Below are 21,479 nucleotides of genomic sequence, written 5' to 3' on the forward strand. Positions count from 1 at the left end.
AGCCAGGGCTACACAGAGAAACCCTGTCTCAAAAAAAAAACCAAATCCAAAAAACCAAGGAAAAAAAAATTCAGCCTTTTCAGAACTTTAAGCAGTTGCCCATTAAAATCCTGAATATGTATCTATGATGTGGTTTGAATACTTTAATTTTCAAACTTTGAAAATGAAACACATTCATTTGTGAAACTTCATTTCTATGGGTGTCTTTTGGGTTACTTCCTGAAAGTAATGCAGTTTGGTTATACCAAGAACAAGTAGGACATTTCCTTATGATTTCCTGGTTGACAAGTGACAGGAAAAAAAATCTTTCTTTCTTCAAACATTTACTGGCATTTTTTCTTACAAAATTCTGGGGCTTCTACACCATTTCCTATTAAGAGCTGCTCAATTTCATCATTACCTTGTAGTACAGGGCCTAGTAGACCTGTATGGGATCTGATGTGTTATATACAATGGATGATTTCTATTTCTGAATACTTGTAGTTGAATAAAGTGAAGTTAATGCTGAATCATACAGAGCAAGTTCAGCAGTTTCAAAATGTAGAACAACTTTCTGCATATTGAAAGTCAGTAACTAAATTAAGAGATTCAGGAGAATCTAGTACTACTGTGAGAATGGCATACAACTCTAAGTAAGTGAATCATAAGGGCTTTGTGCCACTTTATTTTTCCTCATTTATAAACTGCCTTTCATTATTTATTTGCACCAGTATAAAATGTAAGGTGGCTCCAGAAAATGATGTCTCTTACTATATAAGAGAGAATTCAATTAATTCTTTTCATAAACTGAAGTCCCTTGCTTTGGGGGTATTTGTTGTTAATCTCTCCCAAAAATTACTACAAGCTCTTTGCCAATGTTCATTTTCTGCCCAGAATAAGGCAATTTCAGTATCAGTAAAAGGTACCTTGATTTCTGCTGGGTCTATTCCTGCTAATTAATGAAGTCTCATTTTTTTCTTTCAGAAGCAATCCAGAAACCTTCTACATAAGTTTTTAACTTTTTACTGTTTATATGCTAAAAATATCCATTCTAAGATATATTATCCTCTCTCTGCATAAGAATTCTTATGAGAAAAGGTGTAGAGGGCAAAATAATTAAAATACAATCCAGCTTTAGATTCAAATGTTCCACATGTGCATGGATGTAATTTCTTTTCTACCAGAGCAATTCTCTCTCTGCCTTAGCTAATAACTTTCTTAGACTATTTAAGTCCTTATCACCTTGTAAGGTTTGGAAGAGTAGTAGTTAATCCAATTTTGGGCCATAGTTAGTTAATATCTCTCAGCAATTTTTGAATATCCTTAAGAGTTTAAAATTGATCTCTCCTGATTTGTACTTTCTGTGGTCAAATTTTCTGTAGACCTATCTTATAGCCTAGATAATTAATAGAATCTCCTCTTTGTATTTTTTCAGGAGCAAGACAAAATTCTCTTCAAACATGTTTTTTCTAAGATATCTGCATCAAAATCAGACAGTAAGATCTCATCCATATAATTCTAAATTTTAGATTGAGGAAGCTGTTTACGAATTATTTCTAAGGGCTGTTAATACAAAATACTGGCACAACATAGGATCGTTTAACCTTCCTTGTAGCAAGACTTTCCAATGATATCTCTTTATTGAACAACTACTATTATAAGCAGGTCCTGAGAAAGAAAACCTTTTCCTATTATGCTCATGTAAAAGGATTGTGAAAGAGCAATCTTTTAAATCAATTACTATCAAAGGCCATGACTTTGGTAATAAAGAAGGCAATGGAATTCTAAGCTGTTAAGAGCCCACTGGCTGAATCATCTTATTTATGGCTCTTAAATCTGTTACCATGCTTTATTTTCCTGATTTCTTTATAACACAAGGGAATTCCATGGATGCCTCAATATGTTGACTATTTAGCTGCTCCTGTATCAGTTGTTCTATTACCTGTAATTTTTCTTCTGTCATAGACCACTGGTCCAACCATACAGTCTTATCAGTTAGTCATTTTAAAGGTAGGATAGTTGGTACCTTTGAAAGATCAACATCTGTCATGTCCAACTTATAGACAACTTGTACTATCTGTGACTGTTCTTGATAGTACCTTTTAATATTTTTCTCAGATGTATTCTTAATTTTATGGGTTTTTTTTTTTTTCTGGGACTGGAGGAATATAAAACTGTGTTTTCCATTGTTGCAACAAATCACATCCCCATAAGTTCATAGTTGTATTAGCAACAATGGCTTGAATTTTCCTATTTGTCCTTCTGGCCCTATACACTCGACAATCTTGCACTTAGTTTTGCCTGAGATAAAGTTCCAATCCCTAGAAACTGAATATTTACCTCTTGAAAAGACCAATCTGGATGCCAAGATTTTGGCGACTACTAAACGTTCAATTTCTATGCCTTCTATTTGTACTTTTATATTTGGTTTCTGATCATTTATAGCAGTTTGCCAAAGTGCTTTTTTGTTCTTTCCTGAATTTTTTGTTTTCACTAAAACAAAAATTGAAGCTATTCTATCCTTGATTATATCCAGAGCAGTGTTATTTGTGCATTATCTCTAGAAAAAATTGCTTCTAGTAGCACCTTGCCTACAATCCCTTTTCAAATGGCCTTGCTTACCACAATTTTAAAAATCTGGCATTTTTATTTTTTTCTTAGACCTTTTTAGAAATTACTTCTATCAGAGTAGCATAATATTAATCCAACATCAGCCAAATTTCTAATCCATTCACATATTGATGATCTTGCCTTTTACATCTGAATTAACATTTTCAAAACCCAAAGATTCAGTTAATATTTGTATGAATTCTGAATCTGGTAGTGTTCTATTTATAGCTGAAGTCAATCTTTGCAACAAATCAATGAAGGCTTCTTTTGGGCCCAAAAAACCACTATAACTATTAAAGACAATATGAATTACCTGATAGTAATTGTAGTCATCATTATGTCAATGACAGTTGTTTATATTTTCATTTTCTGCTTCTATTTTCAAGCCATCTAAAGAAAAAGTAAGGCGCCAGGTGGCGCACGCCTGTAATCCCAGCACTCTGGGAGGCAGAGGCAGGTGGATTTCTGAGTTCGAGGCCAGCCTGGTCTACAGAGTGAGTTCCAGGACAGTCAGGGCTATACAGAGAAACCCTGTCTCGAAAAAACCAAATCCAAAAAACAAAAACAAAAAGAAAAAAGAAAAAGTAGGGCTATACAGGGTTCTAGCATCTCGCATTATGGTATTTCCCACCCTTGAGAGCTTCCCAGGTCACTTATCAAATCAAGTGGTTTCTGTTCGAAGCTGGCATGATTTCTCTCCATGTGGTTATGCCATGCATTGGAGTGACAAATATTGTTTTTTAACAAAAATCTCCAACATTGGAGTTTATCAATAAAGACTCAGGAGCCAGATGTTAGGTGAAAGCTTGCTAGATCAGAGAGGCAGGGAAAGCACCCAACTCAACTGACATACCAAAAAGAAGCTCTCCTCCACGCTGTCTCAAAAACCCCTGGAACTGAATGCCCCTCCTCTCTACTTCATGCATCTCTCTATCTGTCCTACTCTCACTTCCCTATGTTCACTCCCTGTCAACTGGATGCTTGTTCTACCTCTTGACCTATAGTTGACATTTATTTAATCCTGTTTACAATAGCTCTTGGATTAAAGGTGTATGCTAGGTCTGCCATCTGAACACACACACATTTTACATTTTTAATATTCCACACTATTACATACCAACCATAAGGATTTAGTGTTATTCTGAAGACATCTATACCATAATTAAAGAGCTTGTGTAAATTTTGAGACCTAAACACCACTTACATAAAAATTCCAAACACTTTCCAAGATTCAAATATTTGTAAACATGCTTGCATTTGCTTCTTACACAATAAAACTCTGATAATTATAATGATGCTTGTTGTTAATAACATATTATAATTATAGTACTGGGGAAATGGTTCATTGGGTAAGTGCTTATGACCTATCAAGAGAATGTAAGTTTAATTTCCAGCACCCAGATTAAAAAAGATCAGCTAACATTTGTGAGACACATTGTAATAGCAGTACACACTGGAAAGGCAGAGATAGGAAGGTCTCCAGGGTTTGCTCAACACCAGTCTAGCTCAATCTGGTTCAATACGAAACCTTTTTTCAAAAGTAAAGTCTAGAAAATTTAGGAAGATCTGACTACTACTTCTGGCTTCTAGGCATATTGGAGACACACATATGAATAAACACACAACACACATATACAAATAAAATATGTTCTATTCAATACAGCTACTGAAAACCCTCTAAAGGGAAAAGTTTACTTAAGTACTTAAAGAATGTAAACTTCAAAGTGAGAAAATCAAACTAGGGATCTGGAGATGTCTAAATGGTTAAGGCTGTTATTCCAGAGGAACTGGGTTCAATATCCATCACCTACATGGCAGTTCACAATGTCTGCAACTTCAGTCCATGGGATCCAGCACTCTCTTCTCAAATCTGTGGCTGAATTTCTTCATTACTCCCTATATCTTTTATGTCAGTATCTCCAACATAGAAGAGCCATTTTTAAGTATGATTTTATCAATCTACCTCAGTGGCCTTGTTTGGGGAAAAAAAAAGTTAGGGGGCTTTAGTAAGACTTGATTTTTTTTTTCCACAAGAGAAATAAATGAATTAAATAGGGAGCGATGGGACACTGACATACTCAAAGCCCTAGGTTTGATTCTTAGCACCAGAAAACTAACATTATCCCTTTGAGCAGATCTTTATAAAAAAAATAAGATAACATGAAATTGTTATACATTGGGACTGATCATTTCTTCGTTTTGTTTTTGACAGACGATCTTGCTATATATAAGCCAAGCTGACTTGAAATTCTAAATCCCAAATGCTAGTATAGACAAGCATTAACACATCTGGCTTGACCTTGGGTTATTTTTACAATGTAGTAGTCTAAACAAATTCATGGGAAGTATTCAAATAATTCAATGATTGTCTAGAGCTAGTTTTTCTGTCTACAACTAATTTTTCCTGCCATTATTAATTCAGACAATCGATAAAGAAAGCATACAATATTAAATGAAGGACAAATAAGAAAACAGCTGGATAAATGTTAAGAGCAGCCTGAGTTGCAATTGAAAGGATAAGGACCAAAATGAGTCATAGATATGTATATGAGAAAAAGGGATCACCTCCAAGCCAATGTATAGGCAGAAGCAGCAAATCTCAGCCACAACTAATCTCTATTTCTGAACATTTCCATGACTATTTGATTTACTGTTACAAAATATCTCATTCCATTTTTTAAATAATTTGCATGTTATCATCTCAGCAAGGTTCAACAGGCTAAAGGTTTATTATATACACCTTTATAATATGCTTTACAATACATGAAGTACTACTGAGTGGAAAACAAAAAATTTAATATACAGAACACTGAAATGCAGTGCTTTTGTTACTTTTGAGCCTTCAGACTTACAAGCACAATGAAATGATTCTAAGCACCCCCACCCTCATATCTACTATGGTCCACATAAAAATGGGTACATGTTTTCAATGACATTCACCCTGTACCCTGTATATTATATGAGGCTTGTTTCTGAAAAAGTTGTGTATGTTGCATAATTTGGATATTAGCACTCTATTAGTAGACCACAAGTGATAAGAAGCCATTATTTGTATTATTTCAAGTAAGAACCTGAATGATCTCTTTCAAATCCTGTGTAACTTGAAACCTGACTCATAACTGTTAGCTAATACTTCCCACCAAATCCAAATATGGGGACATGGTATCAGAAAGCACAGTAAATGTTTTAAGCTTTGAGACAATATCAAGGATATGAGAGGAACTCACAAAAGAAAACTAGTTTCTATATTTATTAACAAAAATTTAAAAATGAATTGATCTAGTAAAAAACTGTAATGCTCTACTAATAAGAATAAAAACGTTTTTAGAAGAATTTTGAAACATTTTGCCTAACTGAAGATTTACTATAATTTCCACATCTATAGAACTTTCCTTGCTTGGTTTAGAAATAAGACACTCAAAAATTTACCTTGTTCATAAAGTAATTTTCATGTTTTATTTGAAAGAAATTCTGCTGTGACTTAGGCCAGATCAGTAAAGACATACAACTATTTCCTTATATTTTGAAACTTTGGTTCTTGAAGGAAAGTGTGCTGTGAGAACATTCTTATAATCCTTTGAAAGGGGCCCATAAACCAAAAACGTAATTTTTCTGCCATCTGAGTGAGCAACTACTGCATCTTCTAGCCTAATCCATTTCAGAACATTGTAGCCTAGTATTCTTACTATAACATCTTTGGAGGAACTGAGCCAAAACTCCCAAATTCCTGGGGTATTTTAGAGACAGTGTCTTACATGGTTTGCGCTGTCCTTGAATTTGTTTGTATTTGAAGATAATATTGAACACTCGATCTTGTTGCCACTAACCAACTGAGCACTGAGATCATGGGCATAATACCACACAGCACAGCTGGCTCCTCTTCTGTTTTGTTTTTTTCTGGAGTTTTTTGTTTTTGTTTTCCTTTTCAGCCCCTGGAACCCTACATGATCACAACTCTGCCCTCCACCTCTTCTTTTCCCTTTTCCTCCCCCTCCTGAGCATTCTATTCCAGGCTCATTTTCCCTCTTCACTACATGGCTACTCTGCTTACATGTGTGACTTGTGGTCTGTTTGTTAGGTGTGGGGATTTACGTTAGAAATGCTCCCCTTAGGCTCTGATATTGAACACCTGGTTGCCAGCTGGTGGTGCTGTTTAGGAAGTCATTATTAATTGTGTTCTCTTGGTCATAGGGATCATCCCTGAGGGGCAGTAGTCACAAACAAAAAGTCAAGAAGACAAGAACAAGACACTACCTTAGAGGATGGTTACCACAGCAAAATACATAGGCTCAAATTAACCAATTTACATATTCAACAAAAGATAATGTACAGAATCCATTGAGAATTCTTGCATAAAACAATTAGTCTGAAGAAAAACAGAAAGCATGTAATTCATATAAAGAACATAAATCATGTATCATATACATGCATTCAAAAAGTGTAGCTCAGCAGTAGGGCATTTGTCTAACATAACATGTAAAGGTCCTGGTGCCCAATATATAATGTATGTGTGTGGAGGGATGTTCATCAGTGCCATGTAGTACACACTTTTCCATCACTAAGCCATAGACCTTACATATTTCTCTACAAAGGATGCATCTATGTTCACTCCTACAATTCTTTCCTACTATCAATTGGGTATAATGACTAGGAACAGAGGAGCAGTTTGTGATGCACCTAAGAGACAGAGGCTAATTTATCCATCACCCTGTGCCTAATCTCCGAACTTGGCATTAGGAAAATACAATGAGAAAAAGTATAACCATAAAACAAAATTAGTAAGTTATAGTGAACTACCCATAAAAAGGTCAACTCTGGGTAAGAATCATTTCATTTTTACATTGTTAGGGGCATACTGATGGATACGTCGAATCTGAAGACTTCAAATAAATTACTCTACTACCTATCTTTCTCACTGTCCCAATGACTATAATTATCATTTTCCTTCCCCCCCCCCCCCCCCCCCCCCGAGACAGGGTTTCTCTGTGTAGCCCTGGCTGTCCTGGAACTCACTCTGTAGACCATGCTGGTCTCGAACTCAGAAATCCACCTGCCTCTGCCTCTGCCTCCTAAGTGCTGGGATTAAAGGCATGCGCCACCACGGCCTGGCAATTACCATTTTCTTATTGTCCTTTAAGGAATCAAGACTTATTTTAGTTCCAGAGTCTTGACTTCTTAAGGAATATAAAGCACTTTTGCCTACATTATAGCTTTTTATACACACAATATTAAAAAAATTAAAATATCAACTCATTTTTTAATCTTCATATTTTAGTATTTTAGGGAACGAGAAGATGGCTCAATGGATAAAATACTTATTGTAAAAGCATGAGGACTAGAGTACAGACCCCCAGAATTCATGTTTTATAGCTTACACCTTTAATCCAAGCATTTGGGAGGCAGAGTCAAAGAGCAGAAGCAAAGGCAGATCTCTATGAGTGCAAGGCAGCCTAGTCTATACTGAAAGATCCAAGCCAGTCAGAGAGACACTATCTCATTTTTAAAAAAAAAGTGGGGAGTGCCTGACTCCTGCCTGTAATGTCAACACCTGAGTGTCAGAGACAGGGGAACCACTAGCCAGGGGGAGAAGGAGGGGAGAGGGAGGGGAGAGGGAGGGGGAGGGAGGGGGAGGGAGGAGGAGGGAGGGGGAGGGAGGGGGAGGGGGGAGAGGGAGGGAGGGAGGGGGAGGGGGGGGAAAGAAAGAAAGAGAGAAACAGAAAAGAAAAAGGTAAGTTTCATTTAGTAATTGTAGGGGGGGGATGACAATCCTTTGATATAACATAAAAACTTTAAAAGTGTATTTCCTAGATATCCATAGCAATATAGACTCCTATTTCTCTCTCATAATCTGTGTTTAGCCTATTGTGCTTTGATTGAATCTCTTTCCTTTGTTCAGTTGGGTAATATTCAGTGAGTTGAACAGCTCTTTCAAATGCTGACATTTAGCAGGGTGGTGGTGGCGCACGCCTGTAATCCCAGCACTCTGGGAGGCAGAGAGGCAGGTGGTTTTCTGAGTTCAAGGCCAGCCTGGTCTACAGAGTGAGCTCCAGGACAGCCAGGGCTATACAGAGAAACCCTGTCTCGAAAAAACCAAAATCCAAACACACACACACACACACACACACACACACACACACAAAGCTGACATTTTATCACCCAGTATAAATGCATGCACTCTCGAACTCATCATCATCACCATCATCACATAATTTAAATAACACACACATATATCATCAGAAAAGGATTTAAATACTGAAAAACTGTCAGACTCATATCAACAATGCCCTTTTTTCCAAAATTCCAGTTTTCATCTAAAAGCTCAATTTTTTTATCCTTGGCAAACATATACTGCAACTTGTTTTCATAAAAGTGACAGGCTCAATTCATTCATTCTTGAGATAATGACTGCCAAACACCCATGCCTGAAAACATCGTCTGTCAGTCTCTTTCAATTAAAATAGTATTTTCCATTAAAGAAAAAATCATAGTTAGCTCAGAACTCTTAACAAAGTGCCAGTAAAAATACCAATAACTTAAGCTGGGTAGGAAATACAGCTCAGTAGTAAGGCATGAAACCACCATCTTATGCTATGGGACCAACATTTTTAGCCATTATTGTTCTTTTACTATCACAGTCTTAGCATAGTAACTAAAGCAAATAATGTAGCAGCATAGTTACTTAAAAAAAAAGTTTTAATCCTGAAAATCATGAAAGGGTCTCAGTGATAACTGCATTCAACTGCTGCTTAGCCAAGCAAGGTGGTTCCTGGCCCAAGGTACCAATGTCTCAAGAAACTGAACCAGGAGGATCAATTACTTGAGCCCAGGGCCCAGGAGTTCAAGGACAGGCTGGACATAGTGACAAGACCCTAACTTGAAAAAGATCAAAAATTCAAAGTCATGCTCAACTCTATACTGAGTTCAAGACTTGGTTAAATAAGACACTGTCTCAAAAAATTAAAATTAAAAAATTTAAAGTGAGTTGAAGAGATGGCTCAACTCTTTTTTTGTTTGTTTGTTTGGTTTTTTTGTTTGGGTTTTTTTTTTTTTTTTGGAGACAGGGTTTCTCTGTGTTGCCCTGGCTGTCCTGGAACTCACTCTGTAGACCAGGCTGTCCTCGAACTCAGAAATCCGCCTGCCTCTGCCTCCCAGAGTGCTGGGATTACAGGCGTGCGCCACCACCGCCCGGCTAATGGCTCAACTCTTATGAGTATGTACGCTTCTTCCAGAGGACCAGAGCAAGCACAATTCCAAACACCCACATCAGGTATCTCACAACTGCCTCTAATTCCATCTCCAGGGGATCAGAGGCCTCTGGTCTCTGCAGTCATCTGCACTTATATGCACATACCTACAAATAGACACATACCCATTATTAAAAATAAAGTAAAAATCTTAAAACAATTTAAAAAAATGTAAGTACCCCCCCCCCAGATAAGCCACATAGAAGCTAGAATTGCCATACAGTGTATGTACTTTTGGGATATAAATCCCAAGATTAACTCACACAGAAGACCCCCCCCCCCCCATATACAAACAGGTACAATGCTCTTAACCGAGCCATCTCTCCAGTCACTCTAAATCAGTGGTTCTCAACCTATGGGTGGTGATTCCTTTGGCAAACCTCTATCTTCAAAACTATTTACATTATGATTAATAACAATAGCAAAATTAGTTATGAAACAGCAACAAGGGCTGAAGAGATGGCTCAGTGGTTAGGAGCAATGACTGTTCTTCCGAAGGTCTTAAGTTCAAATCCCAGCAACCACATGGTAGCTCACAACCATCTGTAGTGAGATCGGATGCCCTCTTATGGAGTGTCTGAAAACAGCTACAGTGTACTTACATATAATAAATAAATAAATAAATCTAGGAAGGAAGGAAGGAAGGAAGGAAGGAAGGAAGGAAGGAAGGAAGGAAGGAAGGAAGGAAGGAAGGAAGAAAGGAAGAAAGGAAGAAAGGAAGAAAGGAAGAAAGGAAGAAAGGAAGAAAGGAAGAAAGGAAGAGCATCAAAACGAAATTTGGGGGGTTGGAGAGATGGCTCAGAAGTTAAAAGTACTGAGTGTTCTTCCAGAGGACCCTGATTCAATTCCCAGCACCGACATGGCAGCTCACAACTGTCAACAACTCCAACTCCAGTTTAAATAAATAAATCATTTTTAAAAATAGTCATTTTAGCCAGGCAGTGGTGGCGCACGCCTGTAATCCCAGCACTCTGGGAGGCAGAGGCAGGCGGATTTCTGAGTTCGAGGCCAGCCTGGTCTACCGACTGAGTTCCAGGACAGCCAGAGCTTTACAGAGAAACCCTGTCTGGGGGTGGGGGGAGACCAAATCCCCCCCCCCAAAAAGTAATTTTATGGTTGGGGTCACCACACCATGAGGAACTGTATTAAAAAGTCGGCGAAGCGTTAAGGAGGTTGAGAACCACTGCTCTAGATGATTCTTATTTGTTCAAAAGCCACTTATTGAAAACATATTCTACAATACTGTAATAGGAAATAGCAATGAACAAAAAAAAAAAAAAAAGATTTCAACTGTGCTATGAGATTTATATTGATAAAAATCTTCTAGACTGCCTTACTAAAAATAATGACTGCTTCCATACTCAATTTGTTTTAGATACTCTTCAAAAAACACCATTACTTAGAAAGGATTGTGTTTATTCCTTTCCACTTATTTTAGTTCAAAAACAAAAGGGAAGAGAACTGAGGAAATTTACAGGTTACTGCACAAATTTCAGAGAGCCAATTTCATAACCTCAACCTCTCAGCTCATCAGTCAGATACATTTGTTTCTTCAGTTCCCACTTAATGTACCCCCAACACAGGCTTTCCCAAGAACACTGAAGTCTCATGTGTCTTATATTATGCTCTTAAGGGCACATGCAGTTATCCCTTTTAAACCTATTATTTAGTATCTCCATCAGCAAAATTCAATTTTTAATATATTTGTTATTGTTATATGAAGACATATTCTTTGTGTATGCAAATCAGGTGGCCTTAAACTCAACAACAATCCTCTGCTTCAGCCTAAGTGGTGTGATTATAGGTATATGTCACCACACTCAGCTCAGAACTTTATTCTGGGTTGAGCTGTGGTGGTTCATGCGTTTAATCCCAGGACTCAGAAGAGGAAGTTCTCTAAATTCAAGGCCAGCCTGGTCTAGAGAGTGAGTTTCAGGACAGCCATGGCTACACTGAGAAATTGTCTCTAAAAAGAGAAAAAAGGATTTTTATTCTTAATATTATTGCCTGTCATGTTCAGACACAATATCCTTCCTTCTTCCATTACCAATACCTGATTATGGGCCTGAAATTCTTCATTTAAATAGAGGCATAACCCATCAAACAAGAAACCTGGAACTCATTTAACAATGGTGTTTTCCTTCACACCAATCTCACTGCGCTCGTCCACCTCCATTTCTATGGCCACCTACACTCAGTTACTGGTAATAAACTGCCTGCCACTTTGTTAGTAACTACCATGTACCAGTCACTTTATATTTTCTTTCACTTCATATTTTCAACCCTATGGTGTACTACTCCTGTCCCTAGTCTACAAATGAGGAAAAGATAAAATTATGATGACATAATTCATCTGTCCAAATCATAAGTAGGAAATGGACCTAAGGAAAAGCCAAAATCCAGCATTTCTCAAAAAGTTAACACTCACCCTAATACTAAATGTGCCCTTGTGTAACAGCTATCAGTCATTACTACCCATCCACACATTCATCTTTTTTTTTTTTTTGTAAAGACTATTTTATTTGTATGAGTACACTGTAGCTGTCTTCAGACACACAAGAAGAGTGCTACAGATAGTTGTGAGCCACCATGTGGTTGCTGGGAATTGAACTCAGGACCTCTGGAAGAGCAGTCGGTGCTCTTAACCCATTGAGCCATCTCTCCAGCCCTCCATACATTTTTCTTACCTAGAATTGCCAAGGTTCTCCTAACTTGTCTTCCCACCTGCAGTCTCCCCTCTCCTCATTCCTCCAAATGCCCTAAATCATATTTTCTAGATCAAAAACCTGATTATTTTTCCTCTTGATATAAAGACTCTTCAGGAGTTGGGCTAGCTCAACTGAGCATGAAACCCCTGATTCCATTACCAGCACTGCATAAATCCAGGAGTTGTGGTGAATGAATGGCTGTACTCCCTGGCAGAAGCAATAGGATTAAAAGTTCAAGGTCATCCTAGGCACAGTTTGAAGCAAGCCTAGGATAAAAGAGACCCTTCAAGAAGGTCCTCTGGTCTACAGGATAAATCCCAACCAACCCTTTAGGACAGTCCACAATCCCTTCCCTGAAATTCCAAAATTAATTCAAATGCTTTGAAATATAAACCTTTTAGCAAGCTTGTCACAAAGCCTAACTATTAATTGTAGGATATTATCTACCCCATTCATATATTTATTTAAGCTGGGCAGTGGTGGCTCACTCCTTTAATCCCAGCACTTGGGAGGCAGAGGCAGGTGGATTTCTGAGTTCCAGGCCATCCTGGTCTACAGAGTGAGTTCCAGGACAGCCACAGAGAAACCCTGTCTTTAAAAAAAAAATATGTAATTATATATATATAATATATAATTTCTATATAGAAACACTTTCAGAATGAGCATGTAGTACTCTGCTAGAGTACTTAACTATTTAACCAATTAAGCCAATCTAATTTCCACCAATCACCTTATACATCCTTTAGTTAGAGTTGTAGAAAGTGTCCCGTGCTGGGACTATTATCCGCCCTGCAAAGTGATCACTGGTCAGGTATCATGCTCCAGGGCTTCCTTTACTAGAAGCTTTCCAGGCCTTCCTTCCAGTATGCCACAGCCAGGATACCCGTCTCTCTTGCTTCAGGTTACACAGGATTCCACTATTAGACTGAATGAAATCCTCACTGAGCATTTTATTCAGTTCTAGCACAGTGCCCTGAATACTTGAGCTATTAATGCATAACAAATGAAATAACATTAAGCCCAACTCTCCCTGACACTCTTCCCTTCCGAGTTCCTCTCTTTACCCTCAATACCAAGATTTCCCCTAACCATAAAGGCTCTTCACAACTAATATCACTTACCAAGCTCCTCATCACAATGTCATCGTGGTGCCTTCTTTTAGCCCAAGGACTCCAATGTCTTTTATAACCATTTAATCGGTAGTTCTTTCTCCTAACCGAACAGGCCAATGCCCCAATCCAAAGCAATCCATCCCAACCACTAGCTAACAACACTGTCTGATCAGGCCTTCCCAGCCCACAACACTTCTCTGGAGGGTTCGGTACACCCCTTTTCTGTCTCTGTTAGTCCACCCTCTGCACAAGCGCCTCAAACCTCCCTCTCCGCATCCCCTCCCCCAGCCCCTCGCTGCCGGCACCCCTCCCTTCTGCCTCCCCATATCTCCGGCGGTGCAGCTTCTCTGGTAACCGTCCCCGGGGCCGTGGCTTTCGTCTCGGAGACTTCTCCGCACCGCACCGTCCGAGCACCCTCGGCACCCCAACCCGCCACACCAGACTCTCCCGGGTGCGGCCTGCTGCTCACCTTGCTGGACGTCACCGTTGCTGCCTCCAGGGATGGGCACGCTGAGCTGGCGCTCCGGCTCCGGCAGACAGCGCAGGCAGAAGGAGTGCAGGCAGGGAAGCAGCTTGGGCTCCGCCTCACGCCGGCTCTGCAGGCTCTGCTGACACACCGCGCAGGTGTCCAGAAGCGAGGCTGGGGGTCCGAGAGGCGGCCCCGACGAGGGACCCGGGGCAGGGGCCGAGGCCGGGGCCGGGGCCGGGGCCGGGGCAGCAGCTGGAGCCGGCGTCGATGCCGCGCCCCCGGGAACCGCGGAGCCCACTGAGGCCGCGGGAACCGAGGCGGCCGGGGCCGAGCTTGAGGAGGCCGCGGCCACCCCCCCGTCGTCGGGCCCAGTCGCACCGCCCTCCGCGCCAGCCCTGCTGCCTTCCTCCTCCTCCTCCTCCACCAGCACCGCGGCGAGAGGCGGCTCCGCCTCCTGCGTCGTGGGCCCGGCGGCCCCGGCGGTTACCGGCGCGCTACCGCTGCCCCCGCCGCCGCTCTCTGCCTCACCGCCGCCTTTGTTTTCCGCCATGTTTTCCTCTTTGAACCCGCCGGACCGCCCCGCGCCGCCCGCCGCTCGCGCCGCCGCCGCCGCCCCCAGCCTCAGCCGCAGCCACAGCAAGAGCGGCCGCCGAGAGCGAGCGAAGTAGCGAGCGAGCGAACACACGAGAGCGCGCGCGCACGCGGCGCCCCCGCCCTCGCGTAGCCGGGCGGGAGTGGTGGGTGCGCGCACGTACGCACTGACGTCCTCCGGAGGGAGGCGGGAACTCTGGCCGCGCGCGCGCACGCGGAGCAGATCTCGATGCTACTCCGCGCCTCGGTGTGGTCCGTTGCCACAAAGCTGGAGTTCTGTAGCTCGGTAGGGGCTGGTGGAACTGGGTCTCTATGACGTGGAATTGGCTGCTAGCGCCGAAGCCGCGGCGGTGCGGGAAGAAGGGAGGGAAGGCATGCAAGAGTAGGAGGCCGGCTTGCGTTCGCCCCCGAGCGAGCGTCTCCACGGCGACGCCGTCCCCAGCTACGGGCGCGCCTCCGCGGAAGCTTCACCTGTCGCGCGCTTGGCCGCGGAGGCCTCCTACCTAGGAGGTGCGGACCACCTGGGTCTTCTCTGGGTGTTGCTGGACCCAGAGGGCGGTGACTCCAGAGAGCGGCCGTGTAGAGCCCCCCAATCCCACGCACCCCCAAAGGTCTCCAGATAGAGGCTCCTGCGGTGAGAGAGAAGTCTCCTAATAGCTATTTTTAGCCTCTTAAGGTGATTCTCCAGCGTTGCTACATACCTGAAAGCCAATCAAATGAGCTTTTTTTTCTAAAACAAGAGATGCCAGGGCCACACCCCATAACAGAATCAGGAAGTTGGAAGGCAGATGAATGTTGAAAAGTCCCTGCGGCTGATGTCCAGTTTGGGAGACCATGTTTCTAACCAATATTATATCCTGAGAGGCGTCCCCGGGTGAGCCAGCTGACTGTCCTCACCACTTCGAGTCTTAGAAGCTTTCTGAAAGGGTTGTTTTTTGTTTTGTTGTTTCCAGCTCTCTGCCTCAGGCTGCCATCAGACCTTCTCTTAGCCTGTGCTGCCAGAACGAGTGTAACTTGATACAGTGCCCACCTGTAGTCACCTGCTGAGAGACTCGGGAGTGCCAGGCCAGCTTAGGCTTCGGCTTCATAGGTAGACCTTGCCTCCAAAAAGCAGTGGGGGAGGGAGAGTGATGTAAGTGCAACAGCTGTTTTAATGTTAGGCTCAGAAGTCCATCCTGGACAGTAGTTTTACAAGAAATTTATTTGGGTGAGTTTTTTTTTAATTCACAGAAAAGCGTTTCTCATCATTTCCTTCAAAATCTCTTCTGACTTAGGGTGTTAAGATGAAACCTTGGGGTTCCTGCAAGAGAACAAAGAAGCTCTCTGCCTTCGAGAAGTTGACAGTTTAAAGGATGAACATGGATAGTATATCGGGAATGATAAATGCTTTGGAGTAAAAATAAGGCGGGTGTGAAGGATTTGTGCTGATTGAGCAAGGGCCCTGCTGATAAGATGAAGGAACTTGGCTTGCCCAAGAGTATTCCAGAGAGAGGAGCAGGCTGCAAAAGCAAAGGGCCCAAGGCAAACGGAATGGCTTCGACCAGGATAGGAGGAATGGGAGAGAAAGTTTGTGGCCTCCGTAGTTTCACTTATTTGAATGGCTGGTCACCTGGGGGCAGAACTGCTTGAAAGGATCAGGAGAAAGTGTGTCACTGAGGTGTGCCAACAACACTTTAACTAACATATGCTGTCGCTAAGTATGAAAACCACAGATATCCAAGAGAACAGGAGTTCTGCATCTAATCTCCCTGCTTTTCTCTATGGCCAGGATCACTGAGGAGCACATTGGTATTCCAGCAATAAATACACAAGTACATGAGCAGAAATTTCCAGTTTACAAAGTGCTTTCAAACATATTATCCCTAGCTCTTTCAATTAGTAAAATATATACTAGTTTAGGCAATAAGTAGATTTTTAATATTATATGATTATATTATAATGCACTGGCTATCTATTGCTAAACAATAAGATAGTTTCTAATATTTTATTAAAAATACTGTGATTAGCGGTATGGTCACCCTTTACATGTCTCCATTCTGAATATTTTTAAAAATGGAATTGCTGATTCACATAGTATGGCCATTGTAAAGGTTTTTGATAGTACAAATTCTATATCTTAGGTTATTAAATAATCATTAGGGTAGGCAAGAATTTTCTGAACAGAACAATAACACAGAACTAGCCACAACTGTCAACAGATGGAGACTACGTGTAATTGAAGAGTTTCTACACAGCAAAGAAGCTGTCAGTAGAGCACAGGGACAGTGCACAGGATGGGGGGAAAGCCTTACCAGCTACAGCTCACACTAGGGCTAACATCCAGAACCTACCAAACACTGAAAAAATAAATACCAAGAAACTAAGATGGCCAGTCATTAAATGAGCTAATGAATAGATACTTAAAGAAAAAAATGTAACTAAATGGCCAATAACTATTTTTTAAAATATTTAACTTCCATAGTCATCAGAGAAATGCAAACAAAAACTACTTTGAGATACCATTTTACTCCAGTTAAAATGCCAATCATCAAGAAAATTGAAAACAAATGTTAAAGAGGATATGGAGAAAAAGGAAACCTTATTTTAAAAAAAAAAAAAACCAAATAGTCTTGATGCATTTTTATCTAAATATGAATAAAACTCAGTTTTTTCATGTGTGTCTCTAAAGAGATTTCTGTTTTTTCAGATTCCATTTATTCCTAAACCCAATCTGCCAGATTTCCACTCATACCACTCTACCAAGATGGTTTCACCAGCCTAGTGATTTATATCCATATTTTTGCACTCAGTGTGCCTGTTTGATTCCAAACCTTCATTTTCTTCTCAAGGCCATTTAACACTTACCCTCTCCCTTTCCAGGATCATTTCCTTGCCTCTCATGATGTGACCCTCTCGTCATTATTCTTCTGCCACTTGAACGTGTATGTAGCTTCCACGCTACAGACTGTGTCAGAGGCCCCCAGTACCAGCCTTAGGCTCAGCGATTTGCTGAGTGAAGCTACAAAATTTCAAAAGTTTTGAAATGTCAAAATTTTAATAATTAAGGTTGACAGGTCTATGTTTAAAAAAAGGAGAAAAAAAAAAAAAAACCAACATGGAGAGCAAAGCCCAGTGGAAAACAGGCTCAAAGCTTCCACATGTCCCTTTGTTAGTTTCCCCAACAATGATACGCATCAACACATAGATTGTGCTGCCAATCAGGGAAGCTCACCCAAACCATGCTGTCAGAACTTTTATTGGGAGTCAGTCCCATAGGCATGCAATGCTCTTGTAATATTGCAACTACACTGTGGCCAATTCCTCAAGCAGACAAACTCATACTAGAGTATTCCAAGGTCTTGGAGTTATTTCCCAGGAAGCCTGAAGACAAGCTTTTTGGTAGAATATGAATAGTTTGAAGAGGCCATCTAAGCTAAATTTTCACATGCACGGTTATTAAACAGTGGAGTTTCTGAAATCTTGATGGTAATTTGTCTTCTCAATCATCTTTTTCTGTAGACAAATGCATGTCACAAATTCATTTACAGTCGATACAATGACTGTTAGAAGAATTTTAATCCAGCAACAGGGCTACTCTGGCAAGGGATCACATCGGAAGATCTAGTCTGCTCCATCTGGCTGAAATACAGACGCCCTTAGTACACACCTTTAATCCCAAACAATGAAGGGTAAAGTTAGTTTGTAGAAGGAAAGAGCAATATTTGACAGTGACATCTAATTGAGGGGCAGACAAAGTGACCAATCAGAGAAAGATTTGATACTATGAGTCAGAGGCCACCAAGCAGTGGTGGCAATGCCTTTAGTCCCAGGATGTGGGAGGCAGAGGCAGGGAGATTTCTGAGTTCCAGGACAGCCTGATCTATAGAGTGAGTTCCAGGACAGCCAGGGCTACACAGAGAAACCCTGTCACAGGGGAGGGGATGCAGGGGGGGAATAGTATACACCCAACTCACAACTCTCAGGAGACTAGCACAGGAAAGAGAGGCTTCTTAAGAGCAACACAAGGGAGGAAGAGGTCAGTTCATAGAGCTCAGAGGCAGTTTATCCACACAGAGCAATTTAAAGAGAAACTGAGAAAAAGGACACCAAAATTGAACCAAGCAGCCAGAGTTCAGAAAGAGCTAGAAAACATGACATTAGAGGTTAGACAGAGACTAGAAGTTGAAGGCTTCATGGTCCAGTTTTGCAGATTAGATTGTATGTAGGCTAGAAGCTTCCAAGCCTTTGAAATCTAGGCCCTTCCTTACTTAGGAAAGGCTCCCCCAGCTCAGTGTGTTAAAGAATCCCAATCTCCGTGAAGATGCTCCTTGCCTTGCACATTCCCTGTCTTGGTGAATGGTGCTATTCACTGGGTTACAGTAGAAAGAGACTTTAAAAACAAATGCTGGAGGCTATAGAAATGGTTCAGCCATTAAGGGTAGTGATGTTCTTCCTGAGGACCAGAATACAATTATCAAACCCATATTGAATGGCTCATAATTTACTGTAACTCCAGCTCCAGAGAATCTGATGCCCACTTCTGGACACACATGGCAGACACCGACATAGTCACATACAGAGGTGGAAAGATGGCCCATAAGTTAAGAGCACTTATGCTTTTCCAGAGGACCCTGGTTCAGTGTCCAGCTCACAATGGTCTTTAACTGACGTTCCGAGGTATATGGTAGTCTCTTCTGACCTCTGTAGGCACAGGTAAACACACAGTATACACGTGTACATGCAAGGAAGAACCCATACAAAAACATTTTTTTTTAAATTAAGTGATAAATATATTTTTTCTCTATTGAATAGAGAATGGGTCATGCAAGCAAACATACAACTTATGACTCCTCCCATCCAGTCTTCTGCCAGGAATGGCGATCTAACACTTATAATCCTAGCACTTGGGAGGCTAAAGTAGAAGAAACATGAATTAAAGACGCTATCTCAAAACCGAAAAAAGAAAAATGTATTCCATTCTTTCAAGTTTGATTTCGCAAATATTTGTCCAGATCTCTGTGTAGCCTTGATTATCCTGGAACTCACTGTAGACTAGGCTGGCCTCAAAAAAGATCTGCTGGCCTCTGTTTCACAAGCTGGGATTAAAGGCATGTGCCAACATTGCCCCGGCAAACACATGTCTTCTATCTAAGATATTTGTAAGAAATAGTTTCGTAAAATGGTTAAGAGCAAGTGCCTAGACTGGCGTGGTAGGGGCACTTGTATCCTGGCACTTGGTTGATAGAGACATGAGGATTGGAAGTTCAAGTCTGTCCTCAACTACATAGCAAGTTTGAGGCCAGCCTAGGCTACTTAAACTCTTTCTTAAAAAACAAACTACATACAGCTCAGAAGCCAAATCAGACTGCAGCCTATTTCTGTGTGCTTCCAGAAGGGAATAATGGTTTAATAAACAAACACTTAAAATTGGGTAATGGGAAACACAGGGACTCCCAGTTAAGCAAAGTGTTGAGAGGCCCACCAAAAAGGTGATTAATTAATGTTTTTCAGTGCTGTGCACAGAACTGAGGTCAGTGCACATGCTTATCATTAGTAGATTTTTATTACAAAAATAATTGTACACACTTACTTGTCAATAACAATATGGTAGGGATTTGGAGCACAACTCACTGGTAAAATAGTTATCCCCCATGCTAGAGGCAAGACTAGTGTACCAAACACCACACATACAAAAAAGTGGAACTTTGATTTCTCTCATGGCAATTGTTAAGATCTAGGTAAAATATTAAAGCCTAGATATGTTAAGGCCTGGGTAACTGTGTACTGTCTAGCCTGCCATTTTGTGCGCTGTTATTATATTAGAAGGAAACTTTCTTTCTTTCTTTTTTTTTTTTTTTTTTTGCTGCCTTCGTGGTTGACCATACCAGCCTAATTCTTTCTTCTCTAGCTCTCCTCCACGGCTCTCTTCTCTGTTGCTGCCAAGATTCAAAGCCTGCCTGCTCTGGAGTTTTTCTCTCAAATTCTATAAATTTATCCTCATGCTTAAAAGAGAAAAGAAAAATTCCTTTGGTTATGAAGATATAATTTGGAAGGTATCCTTTGACTTTGAGAAGAGTCTAAAAGAACCTTTTGAGATGTGTTTTTCTATAAGGTATAGATAGCCCCTCTAGAGTAACTAGGCCCTTAGAGGAAAAAGGGGGACAGGGTCTCAGGTTCTGTTTATCTGGAGAAAGTTCAGAAGACCTTATCTGGAAACACAAAGACCCAGTGTAGAAGGAGACCGAAATAGACAAGGACTTTGTGTCTCTTTGAGCTGAGTAAGCTGCCTAGGATTCTTGGAAAATCATGAGAAGATTAGAAGCCAGAAGGAGGAGAGATGACTTCTAATAGACCATGTGGGAGGCTTAGACCACAACAGTGAACATTAACAGAGAGGCAGCTGAACACACGTGTTTCTCAGGTGCATGGACTCTATCATACCAGCTACTCTAGTATAAAAAGAGATCTTCTAAAAATCAAGAAGCTGAAAAGCACTTACTGTAAAACAAGAAACATGACTAATGAATTACACAAAGATAAAAATAAATGACATATCCCAGCACTTGGGAGGCAGAGGCAGGCAAATTTCTAAGTTCAAGGCTAGTCTGGTCTACAGAGTGAGTTCCAGGACAGCCAGGGCTATACAGAGAAACCCTGTCTTGAAAAACCCAAATCCAAAAAAACCAAAAAAAGAAAAGAAAAAAAAGTGACTGCATTTGTCACAATTGAGATGACCAAAGAAGGTAACATGATTGATTATGAAAGATGTGGAAAACATGTATTTCCA

General features: G+C 40.9%; 1 protein-coding gene across 2 annotated transcripts in view; it reads right to left on the reverse strand.

Annotated features, from left to right (window-relative positions):
* Trim33 (tripartite motif containing 33) overlaps nucleotides 1-14,813 on the reverse strand; it is a 76,950-nt gene extending 62,137 nt beyond the window's left edge. For both annotated transcript variants that reach the window (XM_052179613.1, XM_052179612.1), the window contains exon 1: nucleotides 14,123-14,813. In XM_052179613.1, the coding sequence (XP_052035573.1) occupies nucleotides 14,123-14,672 (550 nt within the window). In that variant the 5' untranslated portion in view covers nucleotides 14,673-14,813. The remainder of the gene's footprint in view (nucleotides 1-14,122) is intronic.
* Nucleotides 14,814-21,479: the final 6,666 nt, after the last annotated feature.

Source organism: Apodemus sylvaticus, chromosome 4, assembly GCF_947179515.1.
Source record: "Apodemus sylvaticus chromosome 4, mApoSyl1.1, whole genome shotgun sequence".
Classification (NCBI taxonomy): domain Eukaryota; kingdom Metazoa; phylum Chordata; class Mammalia; order Rodentia; family Muridae; genus Apodemus; species Apodemus sylvaticus.